The sequence below is a fragment of the Pteropus medius genome, unplaced genomic scaffold, assembly GCF_902729225.1.
Source record: "Pteropus medius unplaced genomic scaffold, Ma_sr-lr_union100, whole genome shotgun sequence".
NCBI lineage: Eukaryota > Metazoa > Chordata > Mammalia > Chiroptera > Pteropodidae > Pteropus > Pteropus medius.
In genome coordinates, this window is record NW_024340695.1 from 1,606,380 (window position 1) to 1,626,456 (window position 20,077).

Genomic DNA, 20,077 nt, shown 5'->3' on the forward strand with positions numbered 1-20,077 from the left:
ACTATCAACATGTGGTCTAAAGCCTCCAAGCACCCAGCCATCATTCTATAATTCTATGTCCATTACCACATTTCTCACAGCCATCAATGGTCTTATTACTTCTAAGTCCTTATTTTCCCTTACTTCTCTGTAGCTGTTAAAGCCACCTACAACCTCCCCCTTGGAAATGCTCTCTGCACTTGGCTTCCATTCTAGTGCATTATTCTAATTCTCTGCTAACTTCTGAATACCCAGTCTGAATCCTCTTTGCTTGTTTACCCCCTAACCATGAGTATTCCCTAAGATTAAGCACTCAACTCTATCTTCTTTTCCACCTACTGTTTCTATCTCACAGAACCAGTGACTCATAACTTAAATATAAATGCAACCATCTTTCAAGTGTACGATTTCAAAATTTATATCAATATTTTCCCATCCATCAATCTTTTGTGGAATGAATGAGAAATAAACATTCTTAGCACTATCCTTTTCTCTAAACTTGAGTCATATATCTCCAACTCTCTTCTATATTTTTCTAGTAACACAGTCTCAAAATCATGTAGTCATCACTAAGGCCTCTTTTAAATGTCACAGCCAATTAGTGAGAAAGTTTTTTCAAATCTTTTCTTTGAATACTTTTCACCTGTCCTTTCTTTCCCCTTTCTAGACATCCCTTTGGACTTTGCATAGAAATACCTTAATATTACAATTGTTTCCTAACATACTTTCCTATTTCTGGTCCTTTACCACCTTCAATTCAACCTTCACACCATTGTTTGATTAATTTTTTAAAATCACCACCTTTATGTTATCACTTCCCTACTCAAATGGTCATCTTCAGTGACCACTTGACTCTGAATTCCTTAACACTTACTCCTCCACATTTGTTAAGTCATTTGCCCCCAATTTTATAAGTGTATTCTTTATGATAATTCTACTTTGTCCTCTCAGATTTATTTCTATACCACTCTCAATTTTTTTTAAGTATATTCTTTTTATAAGTTTTCATCTCTTCTTCAAAAGTTTCTTAGGTTTTTTTACCCATTTATTTTTCCAAATTAACTTTAAAACATGTTCAATTTTTTAAAAAATTTGTTGGAATTTTAGAATTCCATGAAATTTATAGATTTATTTAGAGAGAATTGAGATCTGTATAATATTGATTTTTTTAATCTAAGAAAAAGCAACTTCTATCCACTTATTCCAGATTTCCATGACTCTATTAAGTTTATGGTTTTCTTTATGTGATGACATTTTTTATCACATCAATTCCTAAATATTATATAAATTTTGTAATCATTATGAACAACTTATTTCTTCCTTTCTGTCTTCCTTCTTTCCTTTCTTCTTTCTTCTTTCTTTCTTTTCTTTCTTTCTTTCTTTTTCTTTCTTTCTTTCTTTCTTTCTTCCTCTACTTTTTAATTTATTGACTTCAGTTTTGAAGAGAATCTCAAACAAAATAAGTACTTTCCAGATAATTTTGTGAATTTGATTATATACAGATATAGAAATAAAGATATATAGATAGTGTGTGTGATTTGTTCTTTTTTCAAATAAATGAATGTAGAAACTTTTTCTTTCATTACATGTACGATACTTCTGGCTGGGTATTTGGACTGCCAAACCTAAATGACATTTTATATTCATTGAGAATAAGTGCAAATATTCAGCTATATTTATTTTATTCTGTTTCATGTTACTGTTTTTTTTCCTTCTTCTCTTAAGGAAAATTAGAATACTTCAATTTTAATGAGTTAAAAAGAGTCCCAGGGTATTCATTTTCTTCAGTGTTATTTACCAAGAATAAACAAAGATAGTGTTGAGAAAAGATTTAGCACGTTTTATTTAAATATGCTCCAAAGTAAACAAAAAGAACTAATTAATCAAAAACAGACTCACAAATATAGAGGACAATCTGGTGATGGCTAGAGGGGAGGGGGGTTAGGGAGGCTGTGAGAATGAGGTGAAGGGTTAAAGAAGTACAAATTCGTAGTTGATAGATGGTCATGGGGATGGGGAGCACAGCATAGGAAATGCAGTTACCATTAATGTAATAGCTGGGTGGAGGGCCAGAGGAGAGAAAGGGCAATTAGCGGAGATCGTTTTATAAACTATATAAATGTCTAACCAGTGTACTGTATATATTAAACTAATAAAATAAAATATAAAAAATACATATGCTCCAAAGTAAAGATATATAAAACAGTGATTATAAAAGAAAGAATATTTAAATAAATATATCACTTCTTGACCCTAATTATCTCATTTGTCAGTACTGAAAAAAGAAAAAGAAAACACATCCTGTTAAATTCTCTAACACTAAAATTTGCCATCAAAGCCATAGGCAATTGCATCCTACTGGGCGCACATTATAGCAATCTAGAAATAGTTGTTAAAATACATATACCTCAGTTTTGCCAAGAAGGAGTCATCTCAGTCCTACTAGGCCCTCCCTTTTGCAACTGAAAAATCCTGGACATCCACAACAAACAAAGAGAGGAAGTCTCTGAAAGAATGTAAACTGCCTAGGAACTTGGGAACTCAAGTAACAACATGGTGTTGAGCTCCTGAGTTTCCTTGTTTCCTTCCATATATCCTGGACAAGACACTACAGAAGCTTCCAACCTGACCATTAACAAGCATAAGCAAAACAAACAAACAATTAACAAACAAACAAAACCAAAAACAAACTTGCAGGAAAAATCTGTTCCCTCTAGCCAAAGGACTGGATAGTATAACAACAGAAAACCTGGGCAATACCCATCCTACTCCAGCCAAACACCAGTGGAAAAACCCCATTCCTCCTAAAAATGTTCAAGCAGCCCACAGGATGGTATGAAAAATGAATAGAAGAATCAAACAGAAAACAAATAATAAAATGACAGACTTATGCTAAACACACTAATTAATATTTTAAACATAAATAGTTTAAATACAACAATTAAAAGACTGAAATTGACAGAATGGCTGAGAAGACATCATCCAAAAATATGCTGTTTACAAGAAATGCACTTCAAATACAATGGCACAGGTAGGTTTAAAGTAAAATAGAGATCTAATCACATCAGCAAAATTACAGAAGAGGGAGACCCCATTTCCCCCCAGAAACACAGATTTAACAGTGATATGTTACAAAATACCCTTATGAGAAGTCCAGAATCTGGTTAAAAAGTTGCAGTACCCCAGAGGAGCAAGGAATTGAGATCAGCTGTGCTGAAACGGGTAAGAAAAGCAATTTCACTTCGGCTGGCATTATGGGGAAAAGAGAGAGTGAGGCAAACGTCCAATTCCATGAGCCTTTCAGTGCTGCAAATCAGTTAATATAAATCAATTAATGTGATATAACACATTAACAGAATGAAGAATAAAAATCATATGATCATCTCAATACATGCAGAAAAAAATTTGACAAAACTTAATACTCTTTCTTGATAAAAACTCTCAAAATACTAGATATAGAAGGAATTTATCTCAACACAACAAGGTCTACATATGACAAGCTCATAGCAGTTTTGAAAGTTTCACTTTGATTCTTTGAGTTTTATTCTTTAGAAATTTTGTTATTTTTAGCACTGAAATACTATAATATCTTTGAAGTTATGTTTGTTGAAATTTTATAAGGAAGAAAGATAGAGAAAATCATTAATGGTCCTTACTTGTGATTAATCCTTTGGATTAAAAGAACTTTTTACCCAGGAATTATATCTAACATGTGTTCTGCAAAGCACCTATCATGTTATGTTCTTTTTTTACTCTGACCTTAACATATTTGTATTTGAATGTAGAAATCAAGTAAATTGAACTTGCACAGAGTTCTTGACTAAGAAACAAATGGTTTAAATGTTTTTTAGATAAAAACTTTGTAAAAAATAGAAAAACACAGCATATATACATTAATTTTTTAAAAAGCAGGAACGACTATATGAACATAAGATAGACTTCAGAGCAATGAAAATTACAAGAGACGAAGAGGAACATTACATATGATAAAAGGATCAATCTACTGGAAAGACTTAATCTTAAATGTGTACACGTCAAACGACAAAGCCTCAAAGCCATGAAACAAAAACTAATAGATAAAAGGAGAATTAGACAAATCCATAATTATATGTTGAGAACTTCAACATTCTACTCTCAGCAATTACTACTAAATAACTACCAGGTGGAAAATCAGCAAGAACATATAAGACCTGAACATTACAATCAACCAACAAGATCTAATTGAAATATATAGAACAATCTACCTAGCAATAGCAAACTAAACATTTTTTTTTCTAGTGCCCATGAAATATTCACCAAGATAGACCATATCCTGGGCCATAGAACAAAAATGATCATACTTAAAAGAATTGAAATCATACAGAGTATATTCTCCAACCATAATAGAACAAAGTACAAATCAATAACAAAGACAATAAGAAAATATTCAAACACTTGGACCTAAAATAACACACTTCTAAATAATCCATGAGTCAAAGAGGAAGTCTCAAAGAAACATTTCAAAATTCACAGAACTGAATGAAAGTGAATATCCCACATATGAAAATATTTGAAATGCAACTAAAGTAGTGTTGAGTATTAAATGCTCACATTAAAAAAGAGAAAGATCTCAAATCAATAACTAAGTTCCTACCTCAAGAAACTAGAAAAAGAAGACAAAATAAACTTAAAGCAAACTGAAGAAATAAAATGATAAAGAGCAAAAATCAATGTAATTGAAAACAAGAAAGTAGAGAAAATCGATAAAGCCAAAAGCAGATTCTTTGAAAAAAATCAATAAAATTGATAAATCTCTAGCAATACCAACAAAGATTAGAAGGCACAAGTCACCAATACTATTAATTAAACAGAAAATATCACCTCAGATCCTGCAACTGTTAAGAGGAAAATAATTATTTGCCAGGGTTCTCCAGAGAAACAGAACCTATCAGATGTGAATATATAGAAAGAGATTTATTTTAAAGAATTGGCTCACATGATTATGGAGGCTGGCGAGTCCAAAATCCACTGGCAGGCTGACAACCCAGCATAGAGCCAATGTTGCAGTTCAGTTCTGAAGGCAGTCAGGCTGGGGGCCCAAGAAGGAGCTGATATTGTGGTCTAAGTCCAAGCTGCCTAGTATGGTCTTTCTCCACACATAGGCAGGTCAGTCTCTGAGCTACTCAGGCCTTTAACTGATTGGATGACACCCTCCCACATTATGGAGGGCAACCTACTCAAAGTCTACCAACTTAAACATTAATTTCATTCAAAAACATCCTACAGAAACATCCAGAATAATGTTTGACCAAATATCTGGGCACTGCAGCCCAGCCCAATGACATATAAAATTTACCAACACAACTTAACAACTTTATGCTCATTAATAAAACATGAAAGCAATGAACCAATTCTTCAAAAATCACAAATTACCAGAACTCAGCCAAAATGAGATGGAAAAACTCAATGGTCCTATAAACATTAAACAAATTTAATTCATAATTTTAAAGCTCCTCTAGAAGAAACCATTAGGCTCAGATAAATTCACTGGAGAATTCTACTGGACATTTAAAAAATTAACACCAATTTTACACAATTTTACACAATCTGTTCCAGAAAGTGGAAGAGGACGGAACACCTCCCAACTTATTTTATAACGTGACTAGTACACTGATACCAAAGTTAGACAAAGACAGTACCAAAAAAAGGTAAAAATTACAGAGCAATATCTCTCATGAGATAGTAATGGCCCATTAATACCAACCTTGAGAATTTCTCCCATAGAATAAAACTATCAGAGTATAAAAACATATACATTTACTGAATGTGTTTCTAGTGACAAAACCTAGAAACTAAGTGACTACCCATCAATTTGGTAGTGGTGGAATATTTATGATAAATAGTATTATACATCCTTTAAAAGAATAAATTAGAGTTATACCATAAACTTGAAGGGATTTTCACAAAGTAAGAAAAAGAAGAAAAATGTGTCTAATATTAATACATCTATATTATTTTATGTATAACATCAATATAACTGTGGAAATAAATTATATATTAAAATAAATACTCCTGCATTACATTTACCAACTATATATATCTTAATATAATAGTGAGATGAGATATAGCAAAGGATATAATACTATTTTTTCATGAAAAAATTAGAATAGTTAGTTCATCTTGGAAAAAAATGACCAGGCATTTCTCAGACTACTAGGTTAATGTGTACTAAATTTAATATCACTTTCTTAGACAGATATAATGTTAATCTGAAAAATTTTACCTCCAGTTCCTGGTAATAGCTGATTCACTGGTTTCAAAAATAATCTACCCTATAGCAGTTCTCATAGTTGACTCATAATAGAAAAAAAATAATAACACTTAAACTATTTACTTATCAAAGTAAATCTGGATACATTTTGTGTCACTTTTCTTACGTGTTTACAATATAGAATTTGTACACATACAATACAAAAGTATTCTTATTAGTGTTTTATAAACCTGTGCTTATTCGCATTATAACAAAGAGACAAGCATTTTTGCATCCAATACAAAGACATAGCAAGCATTGACCATCAAATGTCATCTCTCATGTATTGATAGCCCAGAGAAAAGGTAACTATATTTGAAGTCCTAGAAAAAATTGCTAAGCCTTCAGCATTCCCTCGTCAAAGTAATCATGACTAACAAGAAGCAATAAATGACAAAAACCAGGAATGCAAATAGCTATTTTACATTATGTCAGTACTTACAATTGATCTAGCCACTGTGCTTTTTCTCTGATGATCTTAATCCTGAAGTTCTATTTGTTTGAGTTCTTTGAGAAAAATGTATATAAGGTCCCACGATATTCCAAATAGTTATTCTGGATTAATCTTGGTTTTACAAACAGAAAAAGATCATGAAACGTGTTAAATTATGTAAATGAAAGATTCCTTTTATACAGCTTTTTTGTATTCTTCCTCATTATTTAAACCAGAGAATACAGCTATGTTTATGGGTAGGTAAAAATATTTAAGAAGTAAGATGGTAGAGGTATGCATCAAGAAAGCTAGCACATCAGTGTACTTTCTATAATCTTTGTTCCGTTTCAGACCACTCATACCTTCCAGAAAGGAATCATTTTTCTCCTAATATATATATTTTAAAAAGACTCGCTGCATAGTTACAATTTTTCTTTTAATATGGTGTAGGAGAGGCTGCTTTATTATTCAGTAAAAGATTTCCCTAGATTTTACTGGCCTATAAATTTCATTAGTTTTCAAAAAGAATTTTAATCATTTATTCAACAATAATTTATAGAGTGTTATTATGTGAAAAATCTTGTGCAAAGTGTTTTGGAGACAGCAGTGAAAAAGACTTGCTGGAATCTCAACTTCTGGAACCTACAGTCTAGTAGCACATACAAACATTAAATAATTAAGTATATAATTTTTTATATAATTAAAATTGCAACATTATATGAAGGAGGTATGTAGGAAGTTATGAGTGGTATCCTAGCAGTCTATGGAAGGGAGAGAAGGCCTCTTTGAGGAGGTGACATAAATCAGTGAGAATACTGGTAAAAATGTTGATGGTTTTAATCAGACCTAAAATTAAATCTATAGTTTCTTTTGCATTTAAGCTGGTGTTTAAGTTGGGTGTCCATTGCTTACATCTGAGAATTCTAATATACCATTTAGTGTCAAATAAGATGTAAAATCACTTTTGTTCAAGATATTTAAAGAAAAGATCATTATTCTTGAGTTTTAGGTTGCTATTTGAAAGTTTAGGTTGCTATTTGAAGCTATTTTCAAATTGCAATTTATTTTTCTTAGGTAATTTTTTTCAAATTCGTTTCCTAAAGAAAATGTAATAATTTAATGTTGATTAATATCAGAACTATCTTCTTTTTGCTTAAAAAAAAAAACAAAAAAACTATGCTTTAGATTGAGCTAATTATCTATTAAGACAAAAATATTTTAATTTCAAGTATTTTTAAATAACTTTAAAAAATACTTAAGAACACTTTTCGAATTATCATCTGCACATTAACTTCACCAAGAGCATACAACATGCTACATAGTAATTTAGTAAACATTTATTGATTACCTATTAAGAACCAGGCCATAGGGATGTGAAGGTTAAAGACCAAGTCCTTGCTCTCAAAGGACTATGAGAAAAGTTCTCAGGAAAAATTATATTCTATAAAACAGTAATGCTAGATACTGGTGACATAAAAATTGTTAAGATCTAGTCGTTGATCTGGGGGATTGATTAGCCTACTGCCATTGTTAGCTCATGCCATTCACCTTTCTTTCAACAGATGTTTATTGAGCACCTACAAGTGCTAGATACCGTGCTATATTCTTTCTAACTCACCAGTAGCAAACAAATTAGATATAGTCAAGTAGGGAAAATGGGACATACTCAAGAATTATAAAAATAAGGCATTATTCCAATCTGGGATACCAAGATATCTAGAGCATAATTCTTGTCCTTGTGGAACACGAAGTCTAATTTTACAAATGGATAAATAATAAGTGACTATTTTAAAAGCTATGCTAACAGGTATGAACAAAATATTTTTGAAGCATACAAGAAGGGCTGAGATTTACTTAGTGAAATCAGAGAAGTCTTTGCAGAAATCTCTTTGAGCTGAATTGTAAAGGATAGGTAAGGAGAAAACATCATATAGGTGGTATTTTAATTAATGAAAGCAGATAAACTTTTTCTCCCCATAATTCTTTAATCACAAAGAAAAAGATGTACAATATTTTATTGATTTTGTTTTTTGTGAATATGGAAAATTAATTACATTTCTATTTAATCTATCTGTTAGAGATACACTCATAATAAATTATTCCCGTTGTGTTATGTTAAAATGTAGGAATAAAAAAAATTTTGTATTATACTCTCAACTGTGTTTGAGACCATCTTGGTTTACGTATGAATAAACTCAGGTTCTTATAGAGATGCTACTATTTCTGTGGAGGGTTATTATTTTTTTTTTTAGCTTGGATAAAATACACTATTTTTTCCCTCTCATCTTTCCCTCTCATTCACTATGCTCCAGCCACAACTGACTTCCACCTCCTAGAAATGCCAAATTACTGCCTCAAAACTTATGCTCATTTTATGCCCATTACCTAGAACATTTTAAGTATTTATGCAAGTTTGTGTACCCTAACAAATATCTTGAATTACTTATTATTAGGTTCTTGGCTTTGAGAGCAGCTCTTGGGTTTCAGTTGCCAGGAGGTCACGAGGTACTCTGAACTCATTTCCAAATGCATCTGAAAGTCAAAATGTAGCAGCCATCCCCATAAGCAAAGTTCCCCATCCCCAGTAACTCTGGAGTCTTCTTTGCCGTAGACATCGGAGGCAAGCGAGTTGATTAAATTGTCAGAATTTTTTGCAGATGTTGTAGCCAAAACTGCAGAAAATGTTTGTGCATTGTGTATAAGAGAAAAAGGCATTGGACCCGAGAACCTCTTCATTTCAAAGGATATCTGTTCCACTGAATTATTAAGAAATTTATGATTCAGGGTGGAAACTTCTCTAATCAAAATGGGACAGATGGAGAAAGTATGGTGAAAAATCTGAAAATGAAAATTTCTATTATAAGCATGACCAGAAGGGTTTACTGAGCATGACAAATGCAGACTGCAATATAAATGGTTCTCAGTTCTTCATCACAACAGTTCCAACTCCTCATTTCGATTGGAAACATGTGGTATTTGGCTAAATAATTAAAAAGAATGGATGCATCAGGAGTTTTGGAAAATGTAGAAGTGAAAGGTGACAAAATGGCCAAATTGTGCATTATTGCAGAATGTGGAGAACTGCAGGAAGGGGATGAGTGGGGGAATAATTCCAAAAGATAGTTCTGGTGACAGTCATTCAGATTTCCCCAAGGATGTAGATATAGATTTAAAAGATGCAGATAAAATATTATTAATAAAAGAAGACTTAAAAACACTGGAAATACTTTTTTCAAGTCCCAGAACTGGGAGATGGCCATTAAAAAATATACAAAAGTTTTAAGACATGTGGAAGGTTCAACAAAGGCTGTTATTGAGAAAGCAGGTAGATCAAAGCTGCAACCTACAGCTTTAAGCTGCACGCTGAATATTGGTGCTTGTACACTGAAGGTATCAAATTGGCAAGGAGAAAGAGACAGTCGTTTGGAGGCTCTTGAAATAGACCCATCGAATACCAAATACCGTAGAACTCAAAGATGGCAAGGATCAAAAGAAGATGATCAAGCATTGGCTGATCTTAAGAAAGCTCAGGAGATAGCACTGGAAGATAAAGCCAACCAAGCAGAACTGCTGAAAGTCAAACAAAAGATAAAGGCTCAGAAAGATAAAGAGAAGGCAGCATATGTAAAATGTTTGCTTAATAAGGAATTCAGTTTTGCTTAAATTTTATACATTGACTGTATAAGGGGAATAAGAAAATTCAAGGGGTTTTGTCTATTATATATAACTCTTAATGTGTTTCCTTTGATACTTCTGTTCCTCATTGTTTACAGTGTAGAAATATAGATATGGGTTTACTCTTAATAAAAGTGTTACAAAATACAAAAAATATATTAGTAGGCTATTTTTCCTATTGAGATTCTTTTATTTTTCTCCTCAAGTATTTAGACTGAGAGACTAATTCAACAGATGTACAATATTATTAGTTATTTAAAAAACCAATACACAATTCAAATATTTTTATATTATCAGAAAGTATCAATTATGAAGGACAAAAGAATAAAAATGAGATTAGAAGTAAATACTTTAATATTACTCTTTTATGATGTGTTGGAAGACAGAATTATTACTTCCTTGGCTAGAAAAAATGCATAATTTTTGCAAGTAGTTATTTTTCAGACCGATTTGGACCATGGTCTAACTGAATTAATAGAAAATACCTTCCTATTGGATACCAACTTTGTCATTGGACAAACTCTAAAAGTTATTTTAAAATCTTTTGCCTCTATCATTTGATGTGTTTAGTATTTCTTAATAGATGTTTTAAAAATGTAAATATCAAATTATCTTGTCATATTTTGGATGGAAATCTCTATCATCCATTTCTAAAAAAAATTAAACCACTACTTATCAAGCATTTACCATGAGCTAAGCACAAAGTCAAACACTTTAATATTCTCACAATCCTATTTGATAGGTAAGATCATCAACTCCATTTAAAAATGAGGAGACTGAAGCAAAGAGGATAAATAATTGGCTCAGAGTCACACTTTAGCATGAATCTCTCAATGTTTAAACACAGACAGTACTCTAGGGCCCCCTCTATTCAATATTCTATCCATCATCCTTCTCCTATACTCTCTTGTGATTCATCAGTCTGGAGCTGCAATTACTTCATGAAAAAACACTTCCTAAAACATACCAAAAAATAAAAATGTGAACTGAAACTTTGGAAAAACAACCTTTTAACAAGTAAGGTAACTTAAAGTTTTAAAAAGAGTATCATATTCATATCAAAACAAAAAAAAAGGTAACCTATTAAAAAAATAATATTTTAAGAGACAAATTCTCAGCAAGATGTTAATTTAACAACAGAATACAAAATGATGTATCAAGAAGCAGAACTGCTGAGCTGCAAACAACCTGGCTGTGAGTCTGGGAATATTAGGACGGGCCTGTCCACCAGGGGTATAGATGTGATTGCATGTGACTTGTGTCAGTTTTGGAGAAATCAAGAGCAAAGTATAAAAGCAAGGCAATGGGAATGTTTCTAAATGAGCCATGCAGCCTCTAAGGCAAGTTATATGACAGCAATTGAAATTCGAAGGGAAAGCATCAACATGCCAGCCAGGTTTACGTATTGCTTGTTCGTTCATTCCTTCAAAAGATCAGAAAAACTTTATTTTTAGAATTATAATAATATTATTTCAAAATTACTAACATTCTCTGGTCAGTTACTAAAGCTCTAGCTAGTCACCCATTTAGGCCCCTGAAATTCTAATACCTACTGAGTCACAATAAATAAAAAATTAATATTTATATTATCTATTACCCAAAAAGGATTTACAATTATGCAGTCGGCAAGGTAGTAGAAAGCTTAAAGCTGTGTGTGTGTTTGTGTGTTGTTCGAATTTTCCCTCTATTGATTTTTATAATAGATTTTTTAGAGCAGTTTTAGATTCACAGCAAAATTGAGCAGAAAGTACAGATATTTCCCATATACCCCTACCCCAACACATGCATAGCCTCCCCCATTATCCAACATCAGAGAGGTACATATGTTACAATCAATGAACCTACATATGTTACATATGTTACAATCAATGAACCTACATTGACACATCATTATCACCCAAAATCCAAAGCTTACATTAGGGTTCACTCTTGGTATTATACATTCTATGAGTTTGGACAAATTAATCATGGCATGTATCCATCATTATAGTATCATACAGAGTATTTTCTCTACCTAAAAATCCTTTGTGCTCTGCCTATTTATCTTTCCCTCCTTCCTAACCTCTCATAACCACTGATCTTTTTATTGTCTCCATAATTTTGCCTTTTCCAGAATGTCGTATATTTGAAATCACATAGTATGTAGTCTTTTCAGACTGGCTTCTTTCACTTAGTAATATGTATTTACATTTCCTCAATATCTTTTCATAGCTTAATAGTTTATTTCTTTTTAACAATATTCCATTGTCTGGATGTACTAGAGTTTACTTATGCATCCACCTACTGAAGGACATCTTAGTTGCTTCCAAGTTTGGGCAATTATGAATAAAACTGCAATAAACATCTGTATGCAGGTTTTTGTGCAGACATAGTTTTCACTTCCTCTACCCAAGGTACATACCAAGAAGTGCTATTGCTGGATCATGTGATAAGAATATGCGTAGTTTTTTAAGAAACTGCCAAACTGTCTTTCAAAGTGATTGTACCATTTTGCAATCTCATCATGATGAATAAGAGTTCCTGATGCTCCACATCCTTCCCAGCATTTGGTGTCATCAAAGTTCTGGATTTGGGCCATTCTGACATTTTAAGTTGCATTTCTCTGATGACGTATGTCGTAGAGCATCTTTTCATATGCGTACTGGCCATCTATATATCTTCTTTGGTGAGATAGATGTCTGTCCTTAATTGTGACCCATTTTTAATGGGGTGGTTTGTTTTCTTATCGTTGAGTTTTAAGATTTTTTTTTCTGTTTTAAATAAGTTCTTTACTAGATGTGTTGTTTAAAAATATTTTCTCCCAATCTGTGGCTTCCCTTTTATTCTCTTGACAGTGTCTTTTACAGAGCAGAAAAATTTAATTTTAATAAAGTTCAGCTTATCAATTTTTTTTCATAGATTGTGCCTTTTGTATTATATCTAAAAAGTCATCATCAAAACCTAGGTCATCTAGACTTTCTTCTGATATCTTCTAGGAGTTTTATAGTTTTGTACTTTATATTTACATTTATGTTATCCATTTTAAGTTAATTTTTGTGAAGAGTGTAAGGTCTGTCTATATTTTTTTTGTATGTAGATGTCCAGTTATTCTAGCACCATTTGTTGAAAAGATCTTCTTGACTGCTTGCTTAGCCTTGCTCCACATTGTCAAAAGTCAGTTGGCTGAATTTGTGTGAGTCTATTTCTGAGCTCTCTAATCTCACTCATTAAACTATTCGTCTGTTCTTTTGTCAATGCCGACTGTCTTGATTATTGGAGCTTTATAGTAAGTCTTGTAGTCAGGTAGCTTCCTTCAGTCCTCCAACTTAGTTCTTCTCTTTCAATATTATGTTGGCTATTCTGGGTCTTTTGTCTCTCTGTAAAAACTTTAAAATCAGTTTGTTGATATCCATAAAATAACTTGTTGGGACTTTGAGTGTAATTGCATTGAATCTATAGATCAAGTTGGAAAGAACTGACATCTTGACGATATTGAGTTTTCCTATCCATGAACATGAAATATCTCTCCATTTATTTAGTTCTTCCTTGAGTTTACTTTTATGTTTTTTATACTATAAGTCTACACATTTCAATCAATTCTAATCAGTAGTGTTTACATGTCATTTCCTGACTATGCTTCAGTTCATTAATGCTATAATATACAAAGTTATTTCACTCCTCTGAGTTTTAAATTGCACTGTTAAAAATCTAACAGAACACTGAAAAAAAGCAAAGTCAGTTAAATGGTGAGTTGCCTTAATACCTACACTGAATCAAATACTAAACAACAGTCAAATGATTTTTGCATTGTGACGATATGGCTCCAGACCTGTTTAGAAAGTCAATCAAGTTTAAATAAACTTTTTTCTAGTTCAGAGTTTCAAAATGTTGCCTAAATTTCATTGCCAAAGATAAATATTTCCTGTTTTCTAGATCTCCTTGCTCAACTCCTCCCTTCCATATTTTAAAAGTTTTGTTATATTTCTTTTAATATTTTAATATTTGTAAGTCAGTACTTAGAATTATAGATTACTTCTTTTGAAAAGAAAGCGAATGTGCCCTAATTCCCAGATATTTTACTAAGAAAAATTTATCTTGTTAATTGGGTAATTTGAGACTGTTAACTGTATAAGAAAATAATAGTTAGCAAGTGGGACACCAGGGATACTAAATGCAGCATATATAATTATCCAAAATATTATGGATTTTCCAATAATATTTAAAGGCTGTCTTTAAAAAAAAAAACAATAAAAACTGAACAAGAGTATAAAACAAAGATGGCAAACAAACATGGGCTCTCTCCTCAAAATCTAAACATAAAGACACCACAAAAGCTAGAAAAAGGGTGAGCTATCTATCAAAGTAATATAAAAACCATTAGGGCTGAATACCTGCATCAGCAAGGGTCAGGGTTCTCCAGAGACAGACAGAGAGAGTTAATTCTCCTTTGCTCTGCCCTTTTAGTGTATTCAGGATTTCAACAGATTAGATGAGTCTCACCCATACTGGGGAAGCCAATCTGCTTTTCTCAGTTTATATCATCCAGGTTTACTCGCTCTCACAGAAAGACCAAGAATAATGGGCACTAGTGGCCCAGTCAAATTGACACATAAAATACCATTTTGTGGAGCTAGCACTGTGAGTTTTTAGGTATGCCCTTTTATCTCACCCTGGTGATGGTGGTGGCATGTTGTTGATATGAAATGGCAAGGAAACCTCAGGATCTAGAAAGTAGTTGAGAAGTACAGGCAGGTTAGCAGGCCCTGAATATTTCCTCTACCTCTACTCCCTTATATACCTAGTTTCAAAAACAGCTCTTAAAAGTATTTATTTCTAGTCAAACTTTCATATAAATGCAAAGTCAAAGATCTTCAATAGAGATTAAGTGGGGGGAAAAGTACAATATAATATATGTTATTATGTATCGGAAAAAGTACAATATAATATATCTTATTATGTATCGTACCTTAAGTATTAAAAAAAAGGGAAAATAAGAATGTTCTTATTTTGTTATACATAAAAACTTTAGAAGAAACAAAAACAATATTTACATATAAAGGGGGTAGGAAACAGAGAAGACAGGGGTGAGGAGACTTCCTACTGTTTACCTTTGTGTGTATGTTCATGTGAGTATATTACTTTTAGAAAAATTAATTTTAAAAAATAAATGAAAGATGAAAATAAAAATATTCCTATACCTAAAAGGCTTCAGAAGTTTTACTGTTCAAGGACCATCTGGAAAATACCCTTGGAGGAAGTATTTGAGCATAAAAAGAAATATATACAGGAAAATACTATGGAATATAGGAAGAATGGGAAAATGTATGTCATCAAGTTCTAAAATTTACTATTATCTAAAGAAAAAAACACATATTATATAACTAATTACTTCTCAATATCGTTTCCTCTTCTTCCTTAGTAATAAAACCCTGGATAATGTGCTCACCTAAAACCCACATTTCTCAGTTTCCCTTGCAGTTTGGTAGAACCAGGTGAGAACTTCATTCTGACCAATGAGACAAAGGCCAAAATGTTATGTGGGACTTTTAAAGGGAGTATGTGCAAAGATTATTAGAAGGGATTTAAAAGAGCCCATCATATACTATCTGCAAGAGATATATTTTAAATATAAAAATACAAACAAGTTAAAATAGATGGATGAAAAAGGTATATCACGAAAACTACAATAAGGCTGGAGGGGCTCTATTAATATCAAGTAATATAGAACTCAAGAAAGAGTATTAGTAGAGATAAAGGGATAGAGTTCATAATGATAAGAGTCAATTCATCAGGAAGATATAACAATCATAATGTATATAAATTTAATGACAATGTTTCAAAATATATTAAAAATTTGACAAAATTAAAGGGAGAAATAGACAAAAAGTTTTTAATAGCCCTTTTTTAGCAATTGAAAGCAAAGATGATGTGAACAACTCTACAAACCACCTTGATCTAATCGATATTTGTAACTACTACACTATATCCAATAACTGTCAAATACACATTCTTTTTCATGTACACAAAATTTATTTACAAAGATAGACTATATGTGGGTCCATGAAGTCTCAAATTTAAAAGAATGGAAATCTTTTAAATAATCTCAATGGAATTAAATGAAATACCCATAAAAATAAGATATTTACATAAATTCCAAATATTTGGAAATTACATAATGCACTTCTGAATAATTCATTGGTCAAAGAAGAAATTAAGAGAGACATCTGAAGTAAATGAAAACAAAAATATATAAGATTTTCTGGGATGCAACTAGAAAGTGCTTAGAGAAAAATTTATAGCTTTAAGTGCTTGTATTAGAAAGAAGAAAAGGACTGGCCTCCATATTTCTAAAACCTTGAGTAGGAATGGAGACTAATTCCTATTTTTGAAGATGACAGTAGTAGATTTCTATCTTTAGGGGAATACTGCTCTTTTAAAAATTATCTTTAGAAGGCTATTTGATTATACACATTTATTTTGTGATCCGTATCAGAAATATTGCACATGCCTCCAGTAGCCAGAGGACCTATGTTATTCAAACACAATTAAATAGCTCTAGTTCCTTTCTTCTTTGATTTTATACACAGATGGTGTTCAAGGAAATGTATTTCTTTTAGACAAGGTAAACTCTTCCAATTTTATATGTCAGCAGTATCAAACCACAGGACAATCAGTTGTTATCACTTGGATCTTATCATCATGTACATGGACTAGTGCAATTGCCTCCTAACGGTTTAACTATAATTTCTCCTCTGGCTGTATCATGAGTTTAATCTTTCTTAACCATTCTTTTTCTCTTATAACTCTGGTATTTAGGATATAAGTTCCTTATTAGTCTCAGAAATCAAGTCAAAACACTTGAAGATCCTCTATAAATCAATCCTACCGTACTTATTAAACTCAATTTCCTTTTACTTTCTACTCCAATTAAGCCTATTCTGAATTTCTTCCACATAGTAAATTTATGATTGCATTTTTCTTTTGCTGATGTTGTTCCCCTTATCTAGAAATCCCTCCCTGCCTCCTTTACCAATTCAGTTCAATTCTATTAATTCAACAAGCATTCGATGAAATCCTACTAAAACTAGCCACCAGAATTAGGCAATAAAAAATGTAAAGCTTAAAAAAGGCATCAACCTTAAATTCAATTATAATCCACATACCTTAAAAGTCCCGATTCAAATTCTACCTAGTCAGTGAATCCTTCCCAGGCTTTCCATTCTATAATGACCTCCTTTTATTTTCTACTTCTTAAACCACTCAATTCTTCCCTACCACAGAGCAAGTTATAAACTATAGAATTTGATTATATGCTATTTTATTGTAATTTTTTGTTTTATAAGTTTTGTATCCTCAACTAAATTATAAGTTCCTTGAATATAAGACTATGTCTTTTAGCTTTTATATGTCCTCAAATGCCATGTACAACTGAAGATATTTTAAAAATACCTACGTGTTTTTCTTTACCTCTTTTATTGATAACATGGTAAATCTAACTATGCTGGTGTGATAGGCATTTCTTTATTTAAAGTAAAAATAAATCATGGGATCACTGAGTTTCTCAAGGCTAAAACCAGTTTTGAACCTCTTAATAAATAGCAAATAAACCAATTACATCTTTCTTAGTCGATGTTTTTATTTTACCAAAACTACCAATTAATTCAATCATAGGGTCAGTAAAATGCTCAATATAAAAGGAAAAACTCTAATTTTTTAATTGAAATTTTTATCTTTCAACCATTATTAAAGGTTTTTTTTTTAAGTCCAAAGTTCTCTTAAATTCTTTCTAGCATTAGTTATATCATCCTTCTGACTTTAAAAGTCTCTGGGAAAGCTTAATTTAATACAAATTGTGCTATGTTGTAAACACTCTGAAGTAAGATAAGCAGCAAGATAAACCAAAATTTGGTTTGGATACTGAAGTTGGTGATAACATACACACTCCAGTAGGGTATTAAAAGGCTTATTACTCACACATAATGTTTTCTGTGGATAGCAGGCAAGGCCTCCCAAGCTGATCTGAAAATGGATTGAGAGAACAGAGAAAGACTTTGGGTTTTGTGGTAGGTAGGGGTAGGGCCAGGGTAAGAGATCCTATACATGGTTTTAACTTCCCACTGGTGCCACCTGGGCTTTCTTATCAGCTTGACCAGATATGGAACAAAAGGGGGAAAAAACAGGGTGAGGCTTAAAGTCTGTCAGTAGTCACACACCAAAATATGGAGTCATACTCTTTATTACTTGGTAACTCAATACAAAGCACAAAACACAAAGATATTGAGCAACATGTTTATGTAATTTCACATAATTTTATATATCTTCACTTAAGCTACATAACTTATTGACAAGCAAATACTGCATCTAAAATATAAAGGTGAATTTTTTGTTGAAGACAGGAAATAAAATTTTAAATGTTCTTCAAAAAGGCTTAAGCAAAACATATATTAACAGTATCACCATTAATACAACAATCCAATTTTCAGAAATTAGCTTTACACATTTAATTTCTTTCCATTAAAGATACTGGAATAACTGATAAAATTAGAATTCTACCTCTTGTTGTACTGGAAGAAAATGACACATTTTATTTACTGAATAACATAAATTTTTTGAGATTAAGGTATTACTCTTCATATTGCAATAGTAAAGCATAAGTGAAAAACAGTAATTTTAAAAGCATTTTTTAGTAGCTAAAGTACTAAGTACACCTCAGCATTAATTCTGCACAGTTACTGCTAAAAGATCTTCTGATGGCCTAAAGGAGTTCTTCTTCTTATCAAAAACATCTAAAATACTGCCAGAATGAAACTTAGGTTCTGTAGAGAAACAGGCTTACTATTTACAATAATATTATTGGAAAAAGCATCAAATTCTATTAATAAAAGTTCTGCCTGAATAGGCCTTGTGAAATCAAAACCAAAATAATGATAGTTAATACTGCTAATAAAAACAAAATTACATGACACAGGCTTAACTTCCTTTAATATCTAAATAAATGTAATCAAATAATATAACTATGATAATCCATTATTGCTTTAATCAACAAAAGTAGTCTTCATATTTTAATAATGTAAATTTATGCCTTAGATGATTATAACGCAGTAAAATAATTCAAGAAATTAGTAATTAGTTTCAAAATAAAGTAAATTGTGTTGTATTCTGTGAAGAGGATGAAAAATCTTTTGAAGAAGAAGGTGTTGAGTTTTGATCTTGTTCAAATGAAAATGGAAAACTAAAATCATCTTTTCCAGCTACAAATGTATGAGTTGAAGAATCTGATGGAAAAGAAAATGCAAAGGCATCTTCTCCTTCTGGTTTCCCAAACAAATTTCCTGAGGAAGATAAATATACAATGTCATGCTATTCATGTTACATAATTTGCATAACCTACTAAATTACATAACCTACTAAATTGCATAACCTACTAAATTATAGTATACAGCATACAATAAATACAGTAACATTGAACCATTTATCTATTAAGAAGATATTTAACTGTATTCCTCTTATGTGCAAAGTACTGTCCTCTGTACTATGGAAGATTAAACAGATTCAAACTTAAACGCTACTTTCAAGTAATTCAAACTCGAGTATGTAAAGAACTAGTGTATAAGGTAGAAAGAGGGGTGAAACACCTCAAATGGAGAGAACAGAACAGAGGTGCAGAAACAGGTGTACTTAGGAAATATAAGGGTAACAAGTCAATTCAGCTTGTCAAGAAC

At 31.7% G+C, this 20,077-nt stretch overlaps 1 protein-coding gene and 1 pseudogene across 1 annotated transcript in view; one reads left to right on the top strand and one right to left on the bottom strand.

The window, feature by feature from the left end:
• The first annotated feature begins 2,942 nt into the window (after window positions 1–2,942).
• On the top strand, window positions 2,943–10,364 carry LOC120603905 (peptidyl-prolyl cis-trans isomerase D-like; annotated as a pseudogene).
• Window positions 10,365–18,573: 8,209 nt separating this feature from the next.
• CUNH14orf39 (chromosome unknown C14orf39 homolog) overlaps window positions 18,574–20,077 on the bottom strand; it is a 56,606-nt gene continuing 55,102 nt past the window's right edge. The window contains exon 19 of the mRNA XM_039864288.1: window positions 18,574–19,687. Within this exon, the coding sequence (XP_039720222.1) occupies window positions 19,488–19,687 (200 nt within the window). The 3' untranslated portion in view covers window positions 18,574–19,487. The remainder of the gene's footprint in view (window positions 19,688–20,077) is intronic.